At 40.7% G+C, this 20,670-nt stretch overlaps 1 protein-coding gene and 1 pseudogene across 1 annotated transcript; one reads left to right on the plus strand and one right to left on the minus strand.

Annotated features, from left to right (window-relative positions):
* Positions 1 to 1,002: 1,002 nt before the first annotated feature.
* LOC119270292 (succinate dehydrogenase subunit 4, mitochondrial-like) lies at positions 1,003 to 4,007 on the minus strand. The gene is made up of 3 exons (XM_037552290.1): positions 3,798 to 4,007; positions 1,843 to 1,938; positions 1,003 to 1,727 (listed from the first exon to the last, which is right to left on the minus strand). Exons 1-3 carry the CDS (start codon positions 3,990 to 3,992, stop codon positions 1,335 to 1,337), a joined length of 684 nt encoding a protein of 227 aa, XP_037408187.1. The 5' UTR covers positions 3,993 to 4,007; the 3' UTR covers positions 1,003 to 1,334.
* Positions 4,008 to 10,483: 6,476 nt separating this feature from the next.
* LOC119272952 lies at positions 10,484 to 14,454 on the plus strand (annotated as a pseudogene).
* Positions 14,455 to 20,670: the final 6,216 nt, after the last annotated feature.

A 20,670-nucleotide genomic window follows, 5' to 3' on the forward strand; every position in this document is an offset into this window, starting at 1 on the left:
CCTGGAGGTGTGCTGGTGCCATGGCCGCCGGCTGGGAGCTCGTCCTGGAGGTGTGCTGGTGACTGGTGCCTGGTGGCGGCGGAGCGGCTGTAGCAATAGTATGGTACCTAGATCTTTCAGGTGGTAGAAACGGATTTGAGGTGGCCTCGTCTGCAGGTTCCAAACCCTACAAAAGATTTCTTGTCAGGGAAAAGAACAAATATTTCACTAACACAAAACATGCACATAATTCATGTTCAAAGGTTCAGAACTTCAGAGAAAAAGGAGTGTGCTCAATTATTTTGTAAGAACCCAAACATATTGTGAACTGCGGATGGTAACTACACTAAAGTTATGCGAATAATTGACTGATCAGCAGACCTCCTAAATTGAAAGGGACACAACTCTTACCATGGAGAGTTGGAGACTATATAATCTACATTATGCACCTAGCTGGAGACTGTCAGCTTGAGTCTTTTTACACATGTACTCCCTTTGTAAAGAAATATAAAACCGTTTATAAATCACTAAAGGGAGTAGTAAGGATTTTGTTTTCCGATAATGATTTGTAGCAAGGATGATATTAAGAGTAGAAAGTAGGGAAGCAGAATGTGACGTTGCTCACAGCTGAGGACCATGCACAAGTACATATACAAGTCTGGCGGTGGCAAGTTTTCTAGTAAAAGAAAAAAAAACATAAAACCAAGAAACACACTGCTTCTTCGTGTTCTCTCGAAACAGGCTTTATTCTCCACTGCATATGCTGCATCCGATCAAGTTTCATCGTTCCACCAATGCCATTGATACCTGAGCAAACATGCTGCGAATCGCATCTCACCAGACACCACTATTATCTATCAGCTGCTGGTCAGTAGGTGTCTGTCAATCATCTCGCACACATGTAACGGAATCAGAGACCTGGAAAATTTAGATGTATGGTACCAGCTGATGGCAGAGTTGCAAAGGCAACGAGTCCTTTCATGCTCCAAACAGACTGGACACTGCTACAACACAGAGAAACAATTGCAGTGCAACAGGTAAACATGGCATTTACTAATTTTTTGCAGAACAAGAGCAATAAACGACAGAACGTCAAGGGTTGATATATACCATTATTACAAAACTAGGGCAAACGTTGCTCCCATATAAGCTAGTACTCTGTGACAACTGAACATTACTTGTCCATTAATCAATCACAGAAATAATAAGAGGAAAAAGAAAAACGCAGCAACTTGATATGCGAGACAGAAGAAGAACCAGCGGTCGGGCATTTTGTCCACCTTGACGATTATTCCAGTGTACAGATGGGCGGGTTCCTGGTGGCATCTCTCGAGAAACTACTACCATGGAGGCACTTAGAACAGATCAAAGTAAACCATCGTGTCCTTGGCCATGACTAGCAAGAGCAGCTTGAAGTATATCAAGGCCCACTTCCTGGTGATGTCGTGGTGGACGTAGTCCAGGAGGATCTCCTTGTGGAACATGTAGACCTGATGGTACACTGACGCGATCAGGAGAGAAGTGCTGATGCTGTTCTTCGACACCAGGAGCAGAGTCGGGATCATGTAGAACGTGACTTTTGTCATCATCTCGCTCCGCCTCACTTTCAAGCTTTCGAGTGTCAATGGACTGCTTCTGGGCTTGCTAATGGTTGCTTCAATGGGGCTGAATGCTGCGACCTTCGCTGAGGCTCCCTCCTGTGATTTCAGTGCATCCGATTGTACCATCCCAGCAACTGTCTTTGAGGTCTACAAGCATAAGAAACTTTCAATTGCAAGCTTCTGGCAATGAATGCTGTCAAGTGAGGAAGCAAACTAATGAAACACAGCTCCCATAAGATTGGCACAAGGAACAAACTAGCACCTGCTGATCAGAAGATCCATTGGAGGCTCCAGTAGAAAACCAGCGAGGCAATACGTGTGTGCCACCGAGTCGAGAGGCCTGCTCATATCCTAGAATCTGCTTGCATAAGGGAAGACAAATGGCACCACAAAAATGAATTATTACGTGTACAATAGGCTCGTAAACTGAAGAAGAGATGTAATAATAGAAGTAGACATGCATACAAACAGAAAGTTCTTAAAAATTATACAGCACACTGAGAAATGAAATGATAACCCATCACTGAAGCAAACAAAATGCAATATTGGTATTTTGGCCTTTCATCAGTGAAATACATAGGTAACTACATAAGAGCAGACTCATAAAGCAGCACCTCCAAACCTAACATACTATTAGTATTTTTAGTCATTCATCAGAAGATATTTATAACTACATAGAGCAGACTCACAACCCATGCATCTAGAATCCTACTCTCTGTGACAAGCAGAAGCAGACCTGTACTACAATATTCCCTGTTCCGATGCAAGATGACGAGTTATAGTTCCGCCTGTAGATTTCAGTTCTCCATGCACTAGGGAGAACAGTTATCATGGCACAATGCATATGAAGCATGTGTAAAGCACCATCAATGAATTTCACAACAAGAACATCCTATCTCATGTTGGCAGCACCACTAAAATTATTTTACAATAATAGTACAATGTTGGCAGCATCAATGAATATAAATACATATAACTATTATTTCACAACAAGTACAGAAAGTTCTTAAAAATTGTACAGCATGCTGAGAAAAGAAGTGATCACTGATCAGTCAAGCAAACCAAATGCACTGTTGGAATTTGGTCTTTCACTAGTGAGATACATAGATAACTAAATAGAGAAGACTCACAAATCAGTACCTGCTAGATATCAATGATCACTGATCAGTCAGGCAAACCAAATGCACTATTGGTATTTTAGTCATTCATCAGTAAGATACATATAACTAGATAGAGCAGACTCACAAACCATGCATCTAGAATCCTACTCTCCCTGTGAAAAGCAAAAGTAGAACTGTAGTACAGTATGACAAGTTCTAGTTCCTCCTTTATATTTCAGTTCTCCACAAACCAGGGAAGAACTACTATTGACCAATGCATATGAAACTTGTGTAAAGCAACATCAATGAATTTAACACCAAGTACGTCCTATCCAATGCTGGCAGTACAGAGTGCATAAGAAACTACAGAAGACTACATATGTGCCAGGTAATCACAAATAATGTGCCAAGTAAATAAGAGTATTGAGTCAAACCACGATATATCCTGTTTGCGTATAATCAGCAGTTATATACTATTAGCAGGAATCTCCCATGTTGAAACGCATTAGCATAGTGATATGATATCTCCAAATGTGCTGAGAATTCCTTTAGTCAACTACTAGCTCAGGCTGAAATTTAAGTGAAACAGATTTGCAAACCAAACCAAAAGTATGAAAGGATACCCTTTTCAGTTTATGTAAAGTAAACATAACACTTTAAGCTTTGCTGCCTACATGACTACATCCCTAACTCAATGTGATGTGTAGTCACTATTGCGCCCGCCAATCTGACCAACTGTTTATCAACCCAATTCAGAGTTTTGTTCAGTTTTCGTTCTCAAGCTGGATAACTCTGGAGATGCAATCAGCCAGCGCAAAGGCAAAGATGTGAGTTCACCTTACACCACAAACCTAACCCGCAACATAAGCTCGATGAGGCCTATACAAGCTAGTAGTCCAAGTAAAACCGTCGAAAATACACGAAGCACAACACACCACCTAGCAGAACACAGGAATCCGGCCCTCGCGGAACGGAATCGGGCAATCGCACAAAGCGATCAGATCGAGCACGAACGAGCGGCGCATCAGGCTTACAGCCCCAGAACCGGAGCAAGAAGCAGCCAGGCCAGTCGACGTAAGCTACCAGACAGAGAGAGGGGGGTGAGGGAGAGGCGGACCTTGGAGAGGCAGAGCGGCGAGACCACCGCCGGCTGCCGCGGCGACGAGGCGGGGGATGCGGCCGCCGGATCGCGGGGGAGGGCGGAGAGCGCGCGGGCGCCCCAGGCGGCGGCGAGCGGCGACGGCGCGGCCGCGTCGGCGCGGGCGGCGGCGAGCGCTAGGGCTTTGGATCTGGTCAGCAATCGCGACGCCATTCTTTCTCTCTCTGTTCTCTCGGTCTCTCTCTCTCGGACGGGAAGGAAGGATGGTGGTTTTTTTAGGACGAGTGCGAGTACACGCAAGCGGAAATGGCCTGGCCCAGTATTACCGGCCCACACTTCCAAGGCCGAATAGACGAACCAGGACCCCTTTGCCGGGGAGCCCCTGCCATAGAATATTGAAAAAGCTTTCAAATAAAAAAGAAAAAGGGAAAAAAAAGGACTTCAAAATGGGAGCTCCTATTGGACGCGCTTTGCGTCAAAATGTCGTCGCCGCGCACAGGGGCGCAGCCTGACTGGGCCGGCAAAAGGAAAAGAAAAGGACTTCAAAATCTCCAAGGATCACTTTGGTGAGCCGTGCTTGCAGCTGCCGCGTGCTGGGTGTCTCTCGGATTTTTCTAATTAAAAAAACATGTTTTTTTTCTTTCGTGAGTAGAACAATTTTGCTTCTCTTAAAGACACATGCTTGCTTTCGCGCGAGGCACACTCAAAAAAGGAAAAAAAATAAGCACCTGCAAGAAAAAGAATGTTCTTTCTATCCGTGAGAAGAAAGAGAAAAAAATATGTTTTTTTTATTTCGCAAGAGGTATAAATTTGTTTCTCGTGGAGGCACATGTTTACTTCCGCAAAAGGCATTGTTGTGCCCCTCGAAAAGGGGAAAGCATGTTTTTTTCTTTCGCTAGAGGGACACATTTACTTCGCCTGGAGGCACATATTTGCTTTTACGAGAGGCACAGTTGTGCCTCGTAAAAAGAAAAAAGATGTGTTTCTTCTTCTGTGAGAGGCTTAGATTTGCTTCGTGTGAAGGCACAAAGTTGCTTCGGGGAAAGGCACAGTTGTGCCTCACAGAAAGGTAAAAAATACGTTTTTTTGCGAGAGGCACATATTTGCTTTGCATGAAACACATATCTGTTTCTGTGAGATGCACCTACCGAAAATAGAAAAAAAAGTGGGGAAAATCATGGTTCCATCTCGGTTTTTTGTTTCGGTTTTCTCTATTTTTTTCATGAAAAAATCCGTCAAAACCTATTAAGATGGGATCTAGTTTCGAAGATGTCAACACGAGAAATCCAACGATGGAAATAGTTCACAATTTGATCGCACAGTTTAAGATATGAAACATTTTCAATAAACGAATCTATGAAAAAAGTAAACTCCTAGATTACGACAAGTGACGCAATACATGCACCCCTTAATTAATGATTTCCGGTTTTCACCGAACCACTTAAACCTCGCTAGGGCTATGTCTTGGGTGGTCCTATATGACGCCTTTAGTGTTTGCTCCTATACAACGCATTTAGCGCCTGATCTGCTCCATGGCGCTCACCCGAAAGGCTCCCTGGTAGCTCGGGACGCAGTCGCTCATCGAGCGGTGGTTAACTTGTCGATGGTTCACCAGTTCACCAGTAAACCATTGACTTTTGAAAAATATGTAAGAAGAAGAACGGAAAATATTTAAAAATGTGGATTCAAAAATTCATGGATTTGAAAGAAAATTCGCAAAAATAAAAAAATATTAAAAAATTTGAAAAAAACATGGCAATTTTGGAAACAGTCCAGGAATTTTGAAAAAGTTCATTGATTTTGGAAAAAAATCATAAAATAAGGGGAAAAGGTTCATCAATTTTATTTTTTTCATAAATTTCGTAAAGAGTTCAAAAAGTTGGAAAACATTCATTGATTTGTAAAAATTTCAATAATAGTCTAAAAAAAGTTCATTGTATTTGCTAAAAAGTTCATTCAATTTGAAAAATAAGATCATTGAATTTTAAAAAGTTTCTCAATTTTCAGAAAATATCATCGATTTAAAAAATCAACCCTATTCCCCAGTTCGTGCATTCTGGAAAAATAAAAATTTAAAAATAAAAGAACATAAAATGAATAAAGAAAAAAGGAAAAGGATAAGAAAATAGAAAGGAGAAAAGAAAAGTAGTAGAAAAGGAAGAAAAAAACCAAATAAAATCGCTCTAGGAAAAGCCACATAAAAAAACCATATAGGAAGCTTCCGAAAGCCAGTGACTTCCACGAACTAAGAAAGCATAAATGGAGAATACCAAGTAAGTGGGCATAAGCATTCAAATGTCATAGTGATCAGTTGGGTTCTTCCTGAAAGAAAAATCTCAAATTCAAATCCCTCACGTACACCCTTTTTTTTGAAAAATTAACAGAAAAAAGCTAAATGGGCCAACCCATGCAAGATCAATAGAGGTTGCCATGGATGGGGGAGGGAGGGTGCGCTTGTTTGCGCCGATGCCTTTAGGAAATGCCCCATGTCTCGCCCGTACTAGGCGAACGACTATGGGTCGGCCCATTAGCTACGTCGCTTGCTTAACTCGCACCGCGTCCGGTCGCTACGCTTGACCGATTCGGTCCGGCTTTTTTTTCGTTTTATGTTTGTCGCCGGGGAGCGCATAGTGGCGAAAATTGTGAGGAGGCGTTGGGGCATTGGTGGTGGAGACCAGGGTGGAACCTTGATAGTCGAGAGTAGCAGAGATTCACCTATATTATGAATGGAAATAATATTAGACTAGGATGGTAGTAATTTTACATTAACTACTATGCTCTTAATTTTGTTATATATTAAAAAGGATTCCATATCAAATATATCGATTTTGGTCTACTATAAAAGCACCGATTTATATCGAAATTTGGATGCAAAGACTTGTCATACCTGTCGAGCTCGACAGTTATGTCTAGGCTAGCACAATTATTGACACTGCACTTATATACTTTCCTACAGCTTGGCCCTTAAACCCCACTTGTCCATTGAGAGGTTGTGTAACTTGTCTTGTCTTCAGTTCAACTGCGCAAGGAAATAGAAGATCGCGGCTTCCCTTTGGCGCGCGGGGGAGATCGAGCGGCGGGCATCTGCGCGAAGAATGGCGGTATGCTTCTCTCTCCTTCCTCTTGTCCAGTGATTTTCCTATAGAAATTATTATGGCACTGAAGTATCATTAGGAAGCCCTCCTACAACCTCCATTCAGATGCGGAGGAGCCTCTCATCATTGTTTGTTATTGTTGGCTTGTAAGTCTGTGATCGATTCAGTTTTTCATAGGGTTTTTAGTGGTATCTTCAACAGAGACCCCTTCATCATTGCATTGTGTTGTTGTAAAGATTGCGGGCCAAGAACCCCTCTGCCGCCTCAGCATATCCCTGACACTGCCCTCATAATTCTTCAATTATATTGGCTATGAACCCTAGCCAGATCCACGTCATCATCGGTCACTACCCCGACGGGCAGTCTTCGTCGAACATCAATCGACGCTTGATCTCCTCAAGCATTATGCTTTCTTCGAGGGTCATTTCTTGGCAGCGTGGAGTTTGGGGCATCAAGAATTGGGATTCCAACCGGACTTGGCGTTGCGTTGGCTGTCTGGTTAACTCTTCAATATGTTTCTCTAAAATAAGGGATTCTTTCATCTGTTTTCCATAGCGATGCCAAGGAGATTACTTGCCCTTGTCCGCATTTTCTCACGTTGAGCATGCATCAGGATGACACCAAATAAGATCAGTCGCTTTCCCAAAGTGAGAAGTCCACTTTCATCCCTAAACTATTTGGTTTGTCTAAGATTAAACCCCGGCTGTAAAACTGACTAAGATTCAACCCCCAACTTCTCAAACCATTCAGGATCCAACCCCTGCCCTTGGCCTGGTGCTAGTTTCCGATGAGTCTGATGGGTTTGGCCGTGTTGACCATCTAGTCAGCATGTCATGTTAGCCTAGTCATGTAAAAAAATATGATATAAAGACACAACTAGTCAAGAGATCGATGATCTACGGACACAAATTATTAAAAATATAAAAAGATGAAAGAATAGCATGACTCCAAAAAGTCATGCCAAAGTGACGGTAGCAAAGGATCAACATGCAACAACACCAACTACCGCCTCTGGCACCATAGGAACGGGAGAGAGGTTCTTCGACGGTGGTGCCTCTGGAAAGGGAACTACACCTCATGTCGACATTGTTAGATCCAATCATTGAAGGTCAGATCCAGGGTTTTCACCTCAAAGATCAAGTCCGGGCAAACTGTAATTAATGCCTTGAAGAAGGGAATGTCGTGTAAACACGCCATTTTCAAGTACAGCCAACTAACGTGCCGATGGCATATGGCAGGGTTATAAGCATGGTCGTCCCATGTAGATTGGATTGGGATTTTTTTTTTGGAATCAACATTCATGGTGGGTACATGTCGATTTGGGTCATGGTCTTCCGCAGTTATTGTCATCTTTCCTGGTCAAATGTGCTTAATTAGAGTAAGCATGACAATGTTGCTAGTCACCTCGGCTCTCATGTATTGGACTTGGAATTATGAGAATGCCTTTTTGTTTCCCTCTCACTCGCTCGATTTCATGTAAATTGCGAATTCTATGGATGATTTATAATATTTCTAAGAGTTAATCTCTCTTTTTAACACATACTAATAAAAGTAATACATACCGATGAACTGAGTAAAAATCATAATAATTAACATGATGTAATGTTTTTTTATTTTTCTTTGTTGACATTAAAAATGTTGAATAATAGCCTCTTTGCTCCCACCAATTGTCCTGGAATGCATGCTGAGTTGGTAGGATTGCTTGCGCTTGTGACGTCCTCTTCTTTAACATATTCTTCGATAGAGCTAGCATGGCACACTATTGTTGCTTCGGCTCTTACTTGCTTGATTTGACATGTGGAATGCCACATATTATGTGCCCTCTCACCTTCTCAATTTGACATATATTGTGTGATTGACATCAAATTTGTAGCTTTCTAATGGTTCAACTTTCTTGCTCGAGGGTTGACCATCTTCGGGCTACCCTCTCAGAGTTGTTGGGGGAAATAGTTCGCTTTCAACACTAAACATCACATCATCCTATCCTAAATGCCTATTTGTCCCAATACCCTGGCCAAGAGACCACTCGAGAATCCGCACGCTAGACAAGAGGGGGCATTTCATTTGTACGTGCTCTTGACAGCTAGTTTCCAAAGCACACTCATGTGTCGCCAATAGCTATGCGGCATTAGTTATGTTATTACCAAGAGAAACATGTTTGTCGAGCCAAGAGAACATTCGGCTATTATTGTACGGGTAGGATAGGACTTTTCAGCTCCACTCACTCTGAACAACCGAGTTCCATAGCATCCTCATGTACCGCACACGGCTACATGGCATGAGTTACATCACTACCGAGGATAACACATCTATGTAGCAAGTGACATGAACACACCCAAGACAAATCAAACACCAAATAGTATACTTTTCTCTCTCTTTCTGACATTAATTGCTTTGCTTGTATTCTTTCCTCCATATGGCTCATGGAATTGGCCAGAAAGCAAGACTTCACATAATTAGTTGCCATGCATGTTCATCATCTTAGACACATCTTACCAATGACGCTGACCATAATGACTTTGTTATCACATTACCATGTGTGGGTGGTAACATATGAGAAAGTGTGTTATAGTTATTTTTAGGTAGCATCGCATTTTGCTCGCACACAATAGAAAATACAATGGAGGGCCAAGCATGCATGTGTAGTAGGATGTCCTATGCTAATCTTCGAGTCGCTAAAGTGTGGAACTACGAAGAACAAAAACATGTCACTTGATATGTAAGTGCTCTGCATGGGAAAATATAAAAAGGAAAGAGGACAAGTTTGCGATTGTCATGTCCAATTATGTAAGTGAGTCAAATAATATGGCCCATAGTGAACTTAGGTGTAGTTATGTTGATCTTACGGTTATGCTTTGTTGATTGAAAGATGATCCACTAGATTAATGACCAGATGTTTTGGTTTCTTTGGAATGGCTTTGTTTTCTCTTGTTAATTAACTTGTCATGTACTTTTAACATATAATGGATTCTAAATTTTTGTATGGTGTTCATGATGAGACATTGGCACTCCTGTGACCAAACAATTCAATTAGCATGTTGATACTCTTCAATAAGTCTATGTTGTTAATTTATGTTACAATGATCCACCTATATGGTCCAAAACTCTTACTTCTCTCGCACTCCACCTCGTGCATTTGAGCTATTGATTTGGACTTCAGACTACCCTTTCTAATCCATTTGATACAATCATCACCAAGTTGATAATGGACAAAGCTGGTCAATCCGATCAGCTTTTTAGATTTACCAACCTGATCACTCTCTTTCCATAAAATAGCCCCATTATGTATAACTGATTCTACTGTCTAGTGAACTATTATAATCTGAAAGCTAGCATACTTCAGTTCAATAGGAATCCCCGTTACTTGAAATTAGACAATTTATAATTGTACTCATGTATATTTTTTGGGCATTATCTTAATTATGGCCGTGTTGTGACAGTGCCGATGGGAGTTTGTTCACTAAAAAAGGTGGTCTTTCCTTCTAGCTTTTGGGAGTGTTCTACACACTAAAATTGATTTTCTTTACTAATTTCATACTAGAGATGTCAATTGTGTTATCTTGTTGTTGTGATTGTGTAGGATATATAGAATTATTGGTCTTCTCCTCAATGGCTTTTTTCTTGGTATGCTTTAATTATTCATTGGGGTGTGCTTAACTCATCTCACAGGGATGGACAAGCGATAGCGATGATAGTGATAAGTTTGAGTGGAAAATTTATGGTGAGGCTGAACCATCATGGGCTCCGGCCTTGAGGAATATAGATGCTCCAGGCCCGTCCACACTTGTGCATGAGGTAGTAAATAATTGTGTACCCAATTATAAGAACTGGCCATGACTTGCTATTATTAGTGTCATCTTTTTTATGCAACTATCTAAAGGGTTCTAATCGGTGGGCCAATGAGGAAACATCATCTATTTATTTAATCAAGGCATATGTGAGAATGGGTTTCCCAAAAAAGATGGTTGTGAAGGGCATCAAGGAGATTGGTAATACTAGAAAACACTGATTCATTCCATTTGTCTTGTTATGTTTGCACCTTGTGTCTAACCAAGGCTTTTGATTTTGCTTTCAGGGCATAGTGATGGAAATGCATTGCTCGAGCTACTTCTCACATATAAGGTATTTTCCTTTGTGCGTTATTACTAACTTTATCACATGATGCTCTTGCTTCATGGTAGCAAGGATCAAATGTTAGGATCAGTGATGTCAAATGCAGGCACTTGAAGATGATGATGATCTTGATTTTGAGAATTCAGATGGTGATGACGACACTGGTGATACAGAGACCGACTCTAATGGTTCTAGTGACGAGGTCGATAATTCCTTTTCTCTAGTTTAGTAGTTGAGAATTCTTTAACCATATGTATGCTAATAAATGTAAAATCTTTAACATGCATACTTTGAGCACCTCCTGTACGTACTGTTTTAGCATTGTTTGTTTTGCTTCTAGCGTTTCATTGCTGTATAATTGCATTGTGAAGTTTGAGCACCCATTTTTTACATAGAATTATTATCATGTTTAAGTTTTATCGTGTAAGACTGATCATAGGAAGTATGCTTGAATACCATTAGGACAATATGTCTCCCACAAAGTAATCAAACGAACCTAAAAGGAGTAGAAACTAAATGTATTATTGGGTTGCTTGTTTGTCATTTTGATGAATTAGAACATTTATTTCTGTTAGACACCACTCCTTTTCTCATTAGTTCCTATACATTTGAATGTTAGTTACAAGACATATGATTTGTGGAGTTATGATGCTACAAGCAAATACTATTACATGTGTTGTAACCTGTAACCAAGAGATGATATACACATACTACAAGAACTTTAACCAACAGAAATCCCAAATTATGCATCACTTATTCTCTTTGATTTATTTTCTAGTCCATGATATAGTACACAATAGGACTTAGCTAAAAAGAGTTCATGAGAGATAGAAGCTAAGCTTGAAGACCGAGTTCTAAAGAAAGAAGCAAGAATATAGTTGGACCTAAATAATTCTATCATGCGTTGGAGTAAAGTTTGTGCTGTGACCCAGCTCACCACATTTCCATTGAATCTAAGGAGGCCTGGAAACTAGCATGTAGGTTAGTAAGAACATGGTCTTAAAGAATTAAACCACATTGTTCAACATTCTTATTTTGACTTTCAGTTACGCAAAATGAACATAATACCAGAAACGTTTATTACATATCGCATTAGTAGCATCAAACTTTCCCTCCATAAATAGCCTCAAGAAGAGTGGGAAATGCATATATGATGTTACTAATTTATGTTGTGATAGCTGAATTTCCTATTAGTTATGCAAATAAACTTTGCGAAGAGAATATCCTATTGTTCACTCTTATTCATGGCTAGATATATGTAATGCCTAAAAACCGGTAGAGAGTGTTTATTTTCTTTTACACATATACACCTGCTCAGCAAAAAAGATATTTCTTTATTGCTAGCAGGTGATGAACCTGAAATAGGGTGGATGGGAAATGTCGCAATGTCCTCCTGAAGACGTACACATGCATTTGCCTCATCATCCATCCGTTTTTTTTCTTTCTATCACGAAAGCAACATGAAGAGACCAAATGAATGTGTTTTACCACTATTATGCATCCTGCATAGAGTGCCATTATATGAAAAAACAAAGTTAGACATGTACCTTCACTTTATTCCAGTCCATCACAACTAGTAATATAGGTAGTTGTTTCAAGCATAAATTGGGAAGCATTTGTTAATGCATATAGTAACTCTCGTAGTGAAGTCATCCTCAAATAGTATCAAAGAATAAGAAGTTGAGTCCTAAATTATTTCATTGATCTAGTTCTCGGTTAGTTTTCTATTTCTTGTTTCTTAGGTAGTCTGGGCTATTCATTTCTTGATCACTCATTAGTTGCAGGGCCCCCTCCTTTTCTCCGTCCCTATATGTGTCACCATGTAATCGTATTTCCCTATTAGCAGTCACTTATTTGGCATTAAGAAGTCAGTAAAATATAGCATGTTTTTTCTAATCTTAGTTTTTGTTGTACTTTTGTGTAGTTTCTACGGGAGATGTCAGAGAAGGACGAGAAGATCAAATCATTAGTAGACATGGGCTTTTCTGAAGATGAAGCAAATATGGCTATTACAAGATGTGGTATGACTCTTTTTGAAACGGTTGCCTTGACTGTCATTTTTTCAAGAAAAGGCATCTTATGCTATATATTTCTGTTTAAATTTCCTAGGTGATGTTGATCTATGGGAATTAGTTGATTCGATAAGTGCATCACGAATTACAGAAGATAGTCATTCCAGAAACTTATCTGACCACCAGGTACCTATTGGTTTGCTGTCATTTGTATATGAAAATACTCGCACTCTTCTAATTTGATTTAACAACACTGCAATATCTGTAAATTTGGCAGATCACAGATCGGTGCTTCGATTCATTTGGAGGGAGAAAGAAAGCAAGATTGATGGAAGAGAGCAAGAAAAAGAGGAACCGGTATGGAGGTAGAGCACAGGGAAATCAACCCTCCTTGGATGGTAGCCATGATGAACCAATGCCTCTCCCAAATCCAATGGTTGGGTTTAATTTGCCAGGTTATTTGCAACCATCAGTTACCAGAATACTTCCTAAACAAGATACTGGACCACCCTTTTTCTACTACGAAAATGTAGCCCAAGCTCCCAAAGGCGTATGGGCAACCATTTCAAGATTTCTTTATGACATTCAACCTGAATTTGTGGATTCTAAGCATTTGTGTGCAACCGCAAGGAAAAGAGGCTACATCCATAATCTGCCAATTGAGAATAGATCACCTCTTCTTCCTATGCCTCCAAAGACCATATTTGAGGCATTTCCTCATTACAAGAAGTGGTGGCCTTCATGGGACCTGAGAACACAGCTCAATTGCTTGCGAACAAATGTCGCAAGTGCGAAGCTGACAGAACGGATCGGGCGTGCTCTTGCAAGCTCGGACAGTCCACCGGCTCGAAGTGTTCAAAAATATGTCATGAATGAGTGTAGAAAAGGGAATCTTGTCTGGATTGGAAAGAACAAGGTTGCTCCATTGGAGCCTGAAGAGATGGAATATCTACTCGGTTTCCCAAAGGATCACACAAGGGGACTCGGCATCACGGAGAGATACAAGTCTCTCGGCAACACATTTCAAGTTGATACAGTTGCTTACCACTTGTCAGTTTTGAAGGTCATGTTTCCCAATGGTGTTAATGTGTTGTCCCTATTCACCGTATTGGAGGAGGAGAGGTAGCTTTGCACAGGCTGGGCATCCACATGAAGGCGGTGGTTTCTGTAGAGATACGAAAAGCTAATAAGAGGATTTTTAGGGGTTGGTGGGATCAGACTCAGACAGGCACGCTCATTGAGATTGATGACGTAAAATCTCTGACTGATGATAGAATTGTATCATTTGTTAGTAGATTTGGCGGCTTCGACTTGGTAATTGGGGGCAGCCCATGTAACAATCTTGCCGGGTGCAACAGATACAACCGTGATGGGTTGGAGGGCGAGCAGTCTGCTTTGTTCTACCACTACTTCAGAATCTTGAACGCGGTCAAGTCAGCTATGGCGAGGATGTAGCCTAATTATTATAGCACCTATTTTATCCTTAAATAATTATATCTAGGAACCGCAACTTATCAGTGTATGAGCATTGAGTTGATGTTGTTTTCAAGACCAGAATTTGGTGGTTTGTGTAGATGAAGAGACTTCTTTTGTTTAGCTTCTTCATATAATTTCCCTATATACTTCAACATCATATCTTTTTCTGCAGTCAACCTGTAGACAAACCGGACATTTAATTTTCTATTTTTGAGCGCATCTTTCCTCTAGTAAATATTTTGATATAGTAGATACTGTACATATTGCACAGGAGAGAACTGGAGGAGTGGCTGGCACATGCACACAAATAGAAAGACACTGTTCATACGGGAATGCAGAAGACCTAGATAAAAATTCATAGATAGTCCTCTCTGTCCCTTTTCTAGGTAGTTTTTTCATTTTTCATACCAAGTTTCCTAAGCTGAAACGAAGAAAAGATCATTTCTAGTTCTTAGACCGTACTGATCCATTAAGCCCATAGAATTGCGAGAGTCACTACTTGGACAACTTACATGGCTTGGTTTCTGTAGATTTTGGATCTTGAGGTAGAACATGGCACAGACTATATTATCTCTCTCTCGGAGGGGTGTGGTAATGTGCTAGACGTTGCATCTGAACATAATCTTGCTAACTAACAGAGTTGAGTTTCTGTTGTTGCTATCATTCTTGGAGACTGCATCCAGAGAGGAAGTGGAGGATTTAAGACGAGTAAATTCAGGCTTTCCTATTTTTACTATTATGTTCTACATTTGTTTTCTCTTTCAGTTGTATTTTGAATCACTCAGAAAAAAATCAGGTTAATAAAGATCGTGTAGTGGCGGTGACAGATACCTTGATTGCCTCCAAAATCACCACAGATCCACAGTAAATAGAACTGAAACCTGCATTACTGTTCCTCTTCATTGGAAGCCTCCTGATCCTCGTTACTTTGACCCCTGAAGCTTTGGCTCGCCATGGTGCATTGGACCTTCCCGTGAGTCTGAATATGAGTCATGTCATCTTGGAACTCAACGAAGGATAGATCAAGTATTACGCCTATTCTCCAGCAAATGGATGAGGATATTAGCTAGGGGCGTCCCATTTCTGGGTTCTTTCCTATTCATGTAAATAGAGTGCAAATTTGGCAGCTCTTATTACTGCAAAAGTTGCTTCCCAAACTGATCCCGGAAAGACTGGCCTCTTTTATCTAACATGACTGTGACCATGCTGATTCTATGATCTAAGCTCATTGCTCTAAAATAACAAAATCCCGGGCTGCTGCTACTTCTGGGAACCATGACGCGCTACGGTCCAAGCATCAGTGCGCCACGGGCTCACTGCAACAGGCCATCGTCTCATGCAATCGGGACGCACTAAGTTCTTTGTAGTACAATGAGTTTAGATGTTACTCGCTCCGTCCGAAAAAGCTTGTCCCAAGCTTGTCCTCCAAATGGATGTATCTGGCACCAAACTAGTGTTAGATACATCCATTTGAGGGACAAGTTTTTCCGGATGGAGGGAGTAATTGCTAAGCCTTTACATGGCTGGATGAGTGATGAAAAGGAGATCGTCATAACAAGGAGAACAATTTTGGGAATGGAGTTTGAACTGATAAGAATAGCTTCAATAATGTTAATACTGTTGTGACATGAATGGAATAGAGGGGATATCTCAGAATGTAGCATGATCAATCAATTTAAAAGTGTCTTTCCCATTAATTATAGAAGAATGTGTAAATATCAGTTGGAAATCTTCCCAGCCGCGAGTCACAGCTCGAAACAAATTTCAAGCTACAAGATTCAGTTGAAAACATGTTTGGAGTAGTTGAAGTATAAATGCATAGCATACCTTTCCCTATCAGCTTGAGCTTTTGAGTGAACTGACTGATACGTGCAGCTTTTACATGGTATCATAAAAATTGCAGCCCACTCGGTCCATGTTTAGGTTTGAGGAAGCCACGCGTGAGGGGGAGTGTTTAAGTATAAATGCATAGCCTTAAGGTTGAGCTTTTGGGTGAACTGACTGGTACGTACAGTTCTGCAGCAGTGACAAGTGAGGGATACTAGCAGGCAGAGTGATGCATTAACATGCTATAAGACTTAATTAAAACCTACGAACCGAAACTGCATGCCTTCATTGATTTCTATGATATTTTCGACAACTTATCATATAACACGCTATAGCATTTAGAAGAGGCCTCCTGCTAAGATCTTTAGCATGCTATTTAAAAATATGGATATTATTAGAGAATTATGAAATATAGATTACAAAAAAATTGGCATCTAATGATACAATTTTCACAGTATCAACAACAAAAAATATAACGAGTTCATATTTGCTCGCTTCCTCCCTTTGCATGACGTGTGATGCTTGACAGCTATGCCAAGCCCAACACTATTATTATCACCAGCACACACTTTACCTTACCTCGTCCTTATCCTTCCACTTGTCCACTAAGAGTCTGAGATTCGTATTGCACACAAGAACTGATAACTGGTCTTCTATGCAGCCGCACATGGAAGCAGAGCACCATTATGTTACAAACCGAGGTGACACACACTTAATTGTAATCCCATTCTAATCTCATCATCTAGGGCAGCGAGGGATCGATGAGCGCGCCATTGCCGCCAGATAGAAGAGGTTATTTGCCCCACTGTATTGGTCTGTTTATATAGTACATGTACATGTTCAGTTACAAGTCACTAGGAGGTGGATAATCAAGAGAGAGGTCTCTAGATCTTCTACATTCTAGCACTAAGTTCTAATTGCTAGACAGCACTAACTTGTCACATTTGACACACCCCCTCAAGATTAAGATTGCGACCACATCAGTCTAGCATCAGCTTCATGCACAGTTTGGTGAAGACATCTGCGACCTGATCTACTAAAGCTATGAGCCGAACCTCTAGAGCTCCTAGTGCTACCTTCTCTTGGACAAAGTGGAACTCGACCTCGATATGTTTTGTCCTTGCATGAAACACCGGGTTCATTGTAAGATAGGTAGCTCCAAGGTTGTCACGCCATAGTACACGAGGGTGCGGCTGCGTTACGTGCAACTCATTGACTATACCCAAGTAACTTCGGCACCCCCATTTGCGAATTCCTTGTACTCAGCCTCTGTAGATGAGCGTGACACGGTTGGCTGTTTCCATGCGCTCCAGGAAATTAAGGTTGGTCCAAAGAAGGCCGCAAAGCCACCGGTTGAGGGCCGATCATCAGCGCATCCAGCCCAATCCACATGTGTGAAAACACTCAAAGGTGTAGATGTTGATCTCCGTATACTGAGTACAAAGGATATTGTCCTCTTGACATAGCGGAGAATTCGTTTCACAGCTTCCCAATGGACCTCGGTGGGTTGAGCCAAGAACTGACAAACCTTGTTGACGGCAAACGAAATGTTGGATCTGGTGAATGTCAAGCATTGTAAACCACCTCCAGTAGTGCGATAGACAAAGGCATCCTCGTCATTAAGAGCTTGGCCAACGTCCTGTGATAACTTCTGTTGCACATTCATGGGGGTTGACACTTCCTTGCAATTTTCCATGTGCGTACGTCAAAGGTTAGTAGCATATTTCTTCTGAGTAAGACTCAACCCCCCAGAATTGGAAGCCACTGCATGCCCAAGAAGTACTCCAATGGCCCAAGGTCCTTCACCGGGAAGGACTGAGCTAGCTGACCGATGGATGTCGAACAACAGTTGGGCAGGAACTGGTGGCTACACTCCCCCCTTCATGTTGTCTTGTCAGTTTGGAGCCTCTTTGACTCAAAGTATTTTCCTAGAAATTATGGATTGTTGAGGTATTATTAGGAAATTTTTTCGTTCAAGGATTGTATCTTATGCACGTACTTCGCAAGAGAAATTCCATTGACTCGAAACTCTAATTTTTTGCGGGCGGACTCAAAACTCTATTGAAGACTCTTGAACATTAGGAAAAACTCTATTGAAGACTCTTTTCTAATGTTCAAGCTTGAGGGAGTTGATAAGACCAAAACCTATCCTTTTTATGAACATTTTTGCTTATAATTTTCCTTTAATCTTGCTCCATTGGATGATAGTGTATCACTTTTTGGCGGAATTGCAAATTGGTCTTTGATATTGTGTAGATTTTTTTTCCAGCTATGCTTTTTTGTGGGATAACAAGAAACTAGTGGGGTAACACGCACATTTGCGCGGCTATATTATTGTCTGTTTTTGTATTATGTATATTTTTTGTTTGTCATCTATAAATATGCATTTCGGTGTTCAAATAAATATTTTATATTACGAAGCTTATTTAATTGCATGAAACCAATGTGCCAGCATTTAAAAGTCACACAGGAACATCTGATTCAAAAATAAGTTTAATTATAATTCTAATTCTACAGAGGATACAATTTCTCAGTTATTATATAATTTCTCTGTTATTATAAAGTTACACCATTATCTTACAAATACCACAATGGTGTGTGCGTGCGTGCGTGTGCATGTGTGTGCGTGTGTGGATTACAGCGCGGCTTTGGGCTAGTAGCCGACGTTACTTGTGGCGTGGGTAGGTGGGCCCCACGCCACCACTATTAATTTGGAAACAAAAATTTAGTGTATTACTATTGTGCAGTATATTTCTTTTTAAATTTTATATATTATTATTATTTTGCAGCCAACTTTATTTACTGTAATTTCAGGTTTACTTAGGTTACTTTTTAAGCAATATTTTATTTAGTCTATTTCTTATTTAGGTTAATGTTTAATTTATATTTTATTTAGTTTATATAGATTTCAGGTTTATTTTTAGCTTAGGTATTATTAAGATTATTTTTAATATTTTTTATTTATGTTTTATATATTTAAGTCGACCCGAATACATATATGTTACTAAGAAAACATAATACCAACCTAAAGGCTAAACAATAGATACTAATTGTTACTCGATCTAGCTAATTGCCTAAACAAACTACATCATCACTACAATGAGACACACAAGAAAAATGTTGTCACCGTTCCAGGTGGGAGTACGAGCCTAATCATAACACAAGCCAAAAGTGCATATCGTACCTTCTTGAATTTTCTGATCCGGTCTCGCATCTCGTTGTTATGGACTTGCATCTCATTTAGTTGTTGCGTCATAGGTTCATGGTAGTACTCGAGCAGCTCACTTACATATAGTTCTTTACGAGATCAACACATATCCATGTGTGGCAAGAGACTCCTTTCTGCACATGTGTATACATCATGATGTGAGCAATGCGAGTTTGTATCCATGCCAATTTAATGACACAAAGGTAGATTTTCCGTCATATACCAATGCACGGCCAACACATATGAAGAACTCTCATTGTGGATTCCATGGTGTATATTCGGCTCTCTTATCAAGAGGGAATTGGCAGCCGCAAAGCAACATAGGTCGCCTTGCTGGATTCTGGGCCGCTTCGCCGCCAGTGGTGTAGGATTCGCCATGGAATCAAATGGACGTGTTGCTGCAGTGCGATTATTCGCCGGACATGGTTTGTTGCATAGGCCACTGTGACAAGCTCATGGCCGAGCCAAGAGGTCAGAGGGTAGCTCGGCCAACGCGGCGGAGCCCCAATATTTCGGTGCACTTAGCCAACATGTGCTCGTGTGTGGGGTTCGTGCCAATTTTTGAAGCTCTGAATGGTCCATTACTGCTAGCTAGGAGAGGAAGACCAAAAACTAAGATGAACTAGCTTGGGAGAAGTAAACGGGGAGAAGAGGAAAGTTGGAAAAATAATAGAGAGGCTGCACTTTACATAGGCATATAAGTTACTAATGGCGTGCCACATGTCCCACAGGCCACCACTAGTGACAGTACCAATGGTGTGTCACATGTCACCACTAACTTATGCTTGGTTAGGAAACTTGGTCTCACATGCTGGTGTCATGTGAACATGCAAGCACAACACCAGTAACCTATTAGTGGTGGCATACCAAATATGGCGTAGATTGAAAGTAGGGTGTCATCAATTAAGATTGTGTCTAATCATTTCTGCAATATTGCAAGAAGCTAATCGATGGAGCTTTCTTCGGATATCATTTCAAGGGATGGATCATCAAAAAGTATTGTCAATAGTTGGACAAAAATAGCATCGTATACTTCAGTGACAAAGCCGACTTCAGCTGCATGCATCAACCGAAAAACAGTCAGACGAACGGCTAATATGTCATGCACCACATGTATGCATATGTATGGGAGGGAGACATGTTTTCAAAGCAATAAGACG

Source organism: Triticum dicoccoides, chromosome 3A (assembly GCF_002162155.2).
Source record: "Triticum dicoccoides isolate Atlit2015 ecotype Zavitan chromosome 3A, WEW_v2.0, whole genome shotgun sequence".
Taxonomy (NCBI): Eukaryota; Viridiplantae; Streptophyta; class Magnoliopsida; order Poales; family Poaceae; genus Triticum; species Triticum dicoccoides.

Coding starts and splice junctions, on each gene's coding strand:
- LOC119270292 (XM_037552290.1), bottom strand. CDS start 3,992: ATGGCGTCGCGATTGCTGACCAGATCCAAAGCCCTAGCGCTCGCCGCC. Junction 1,939..3,797: donor CGCCGCTCTGCCTCTCCAAG/GTCCGCCTCTCC, acceptor TTATGCAAGCAG/ATTCTAGGATATGAGCAGGC. Junction 1,728..1,842: donor ATGGATCTTCTGATCAGCAG/GTGCTAGTTTGT, acceptor TTATGCTTGTAG/ACCTCAAAGACAGTTGCTGG.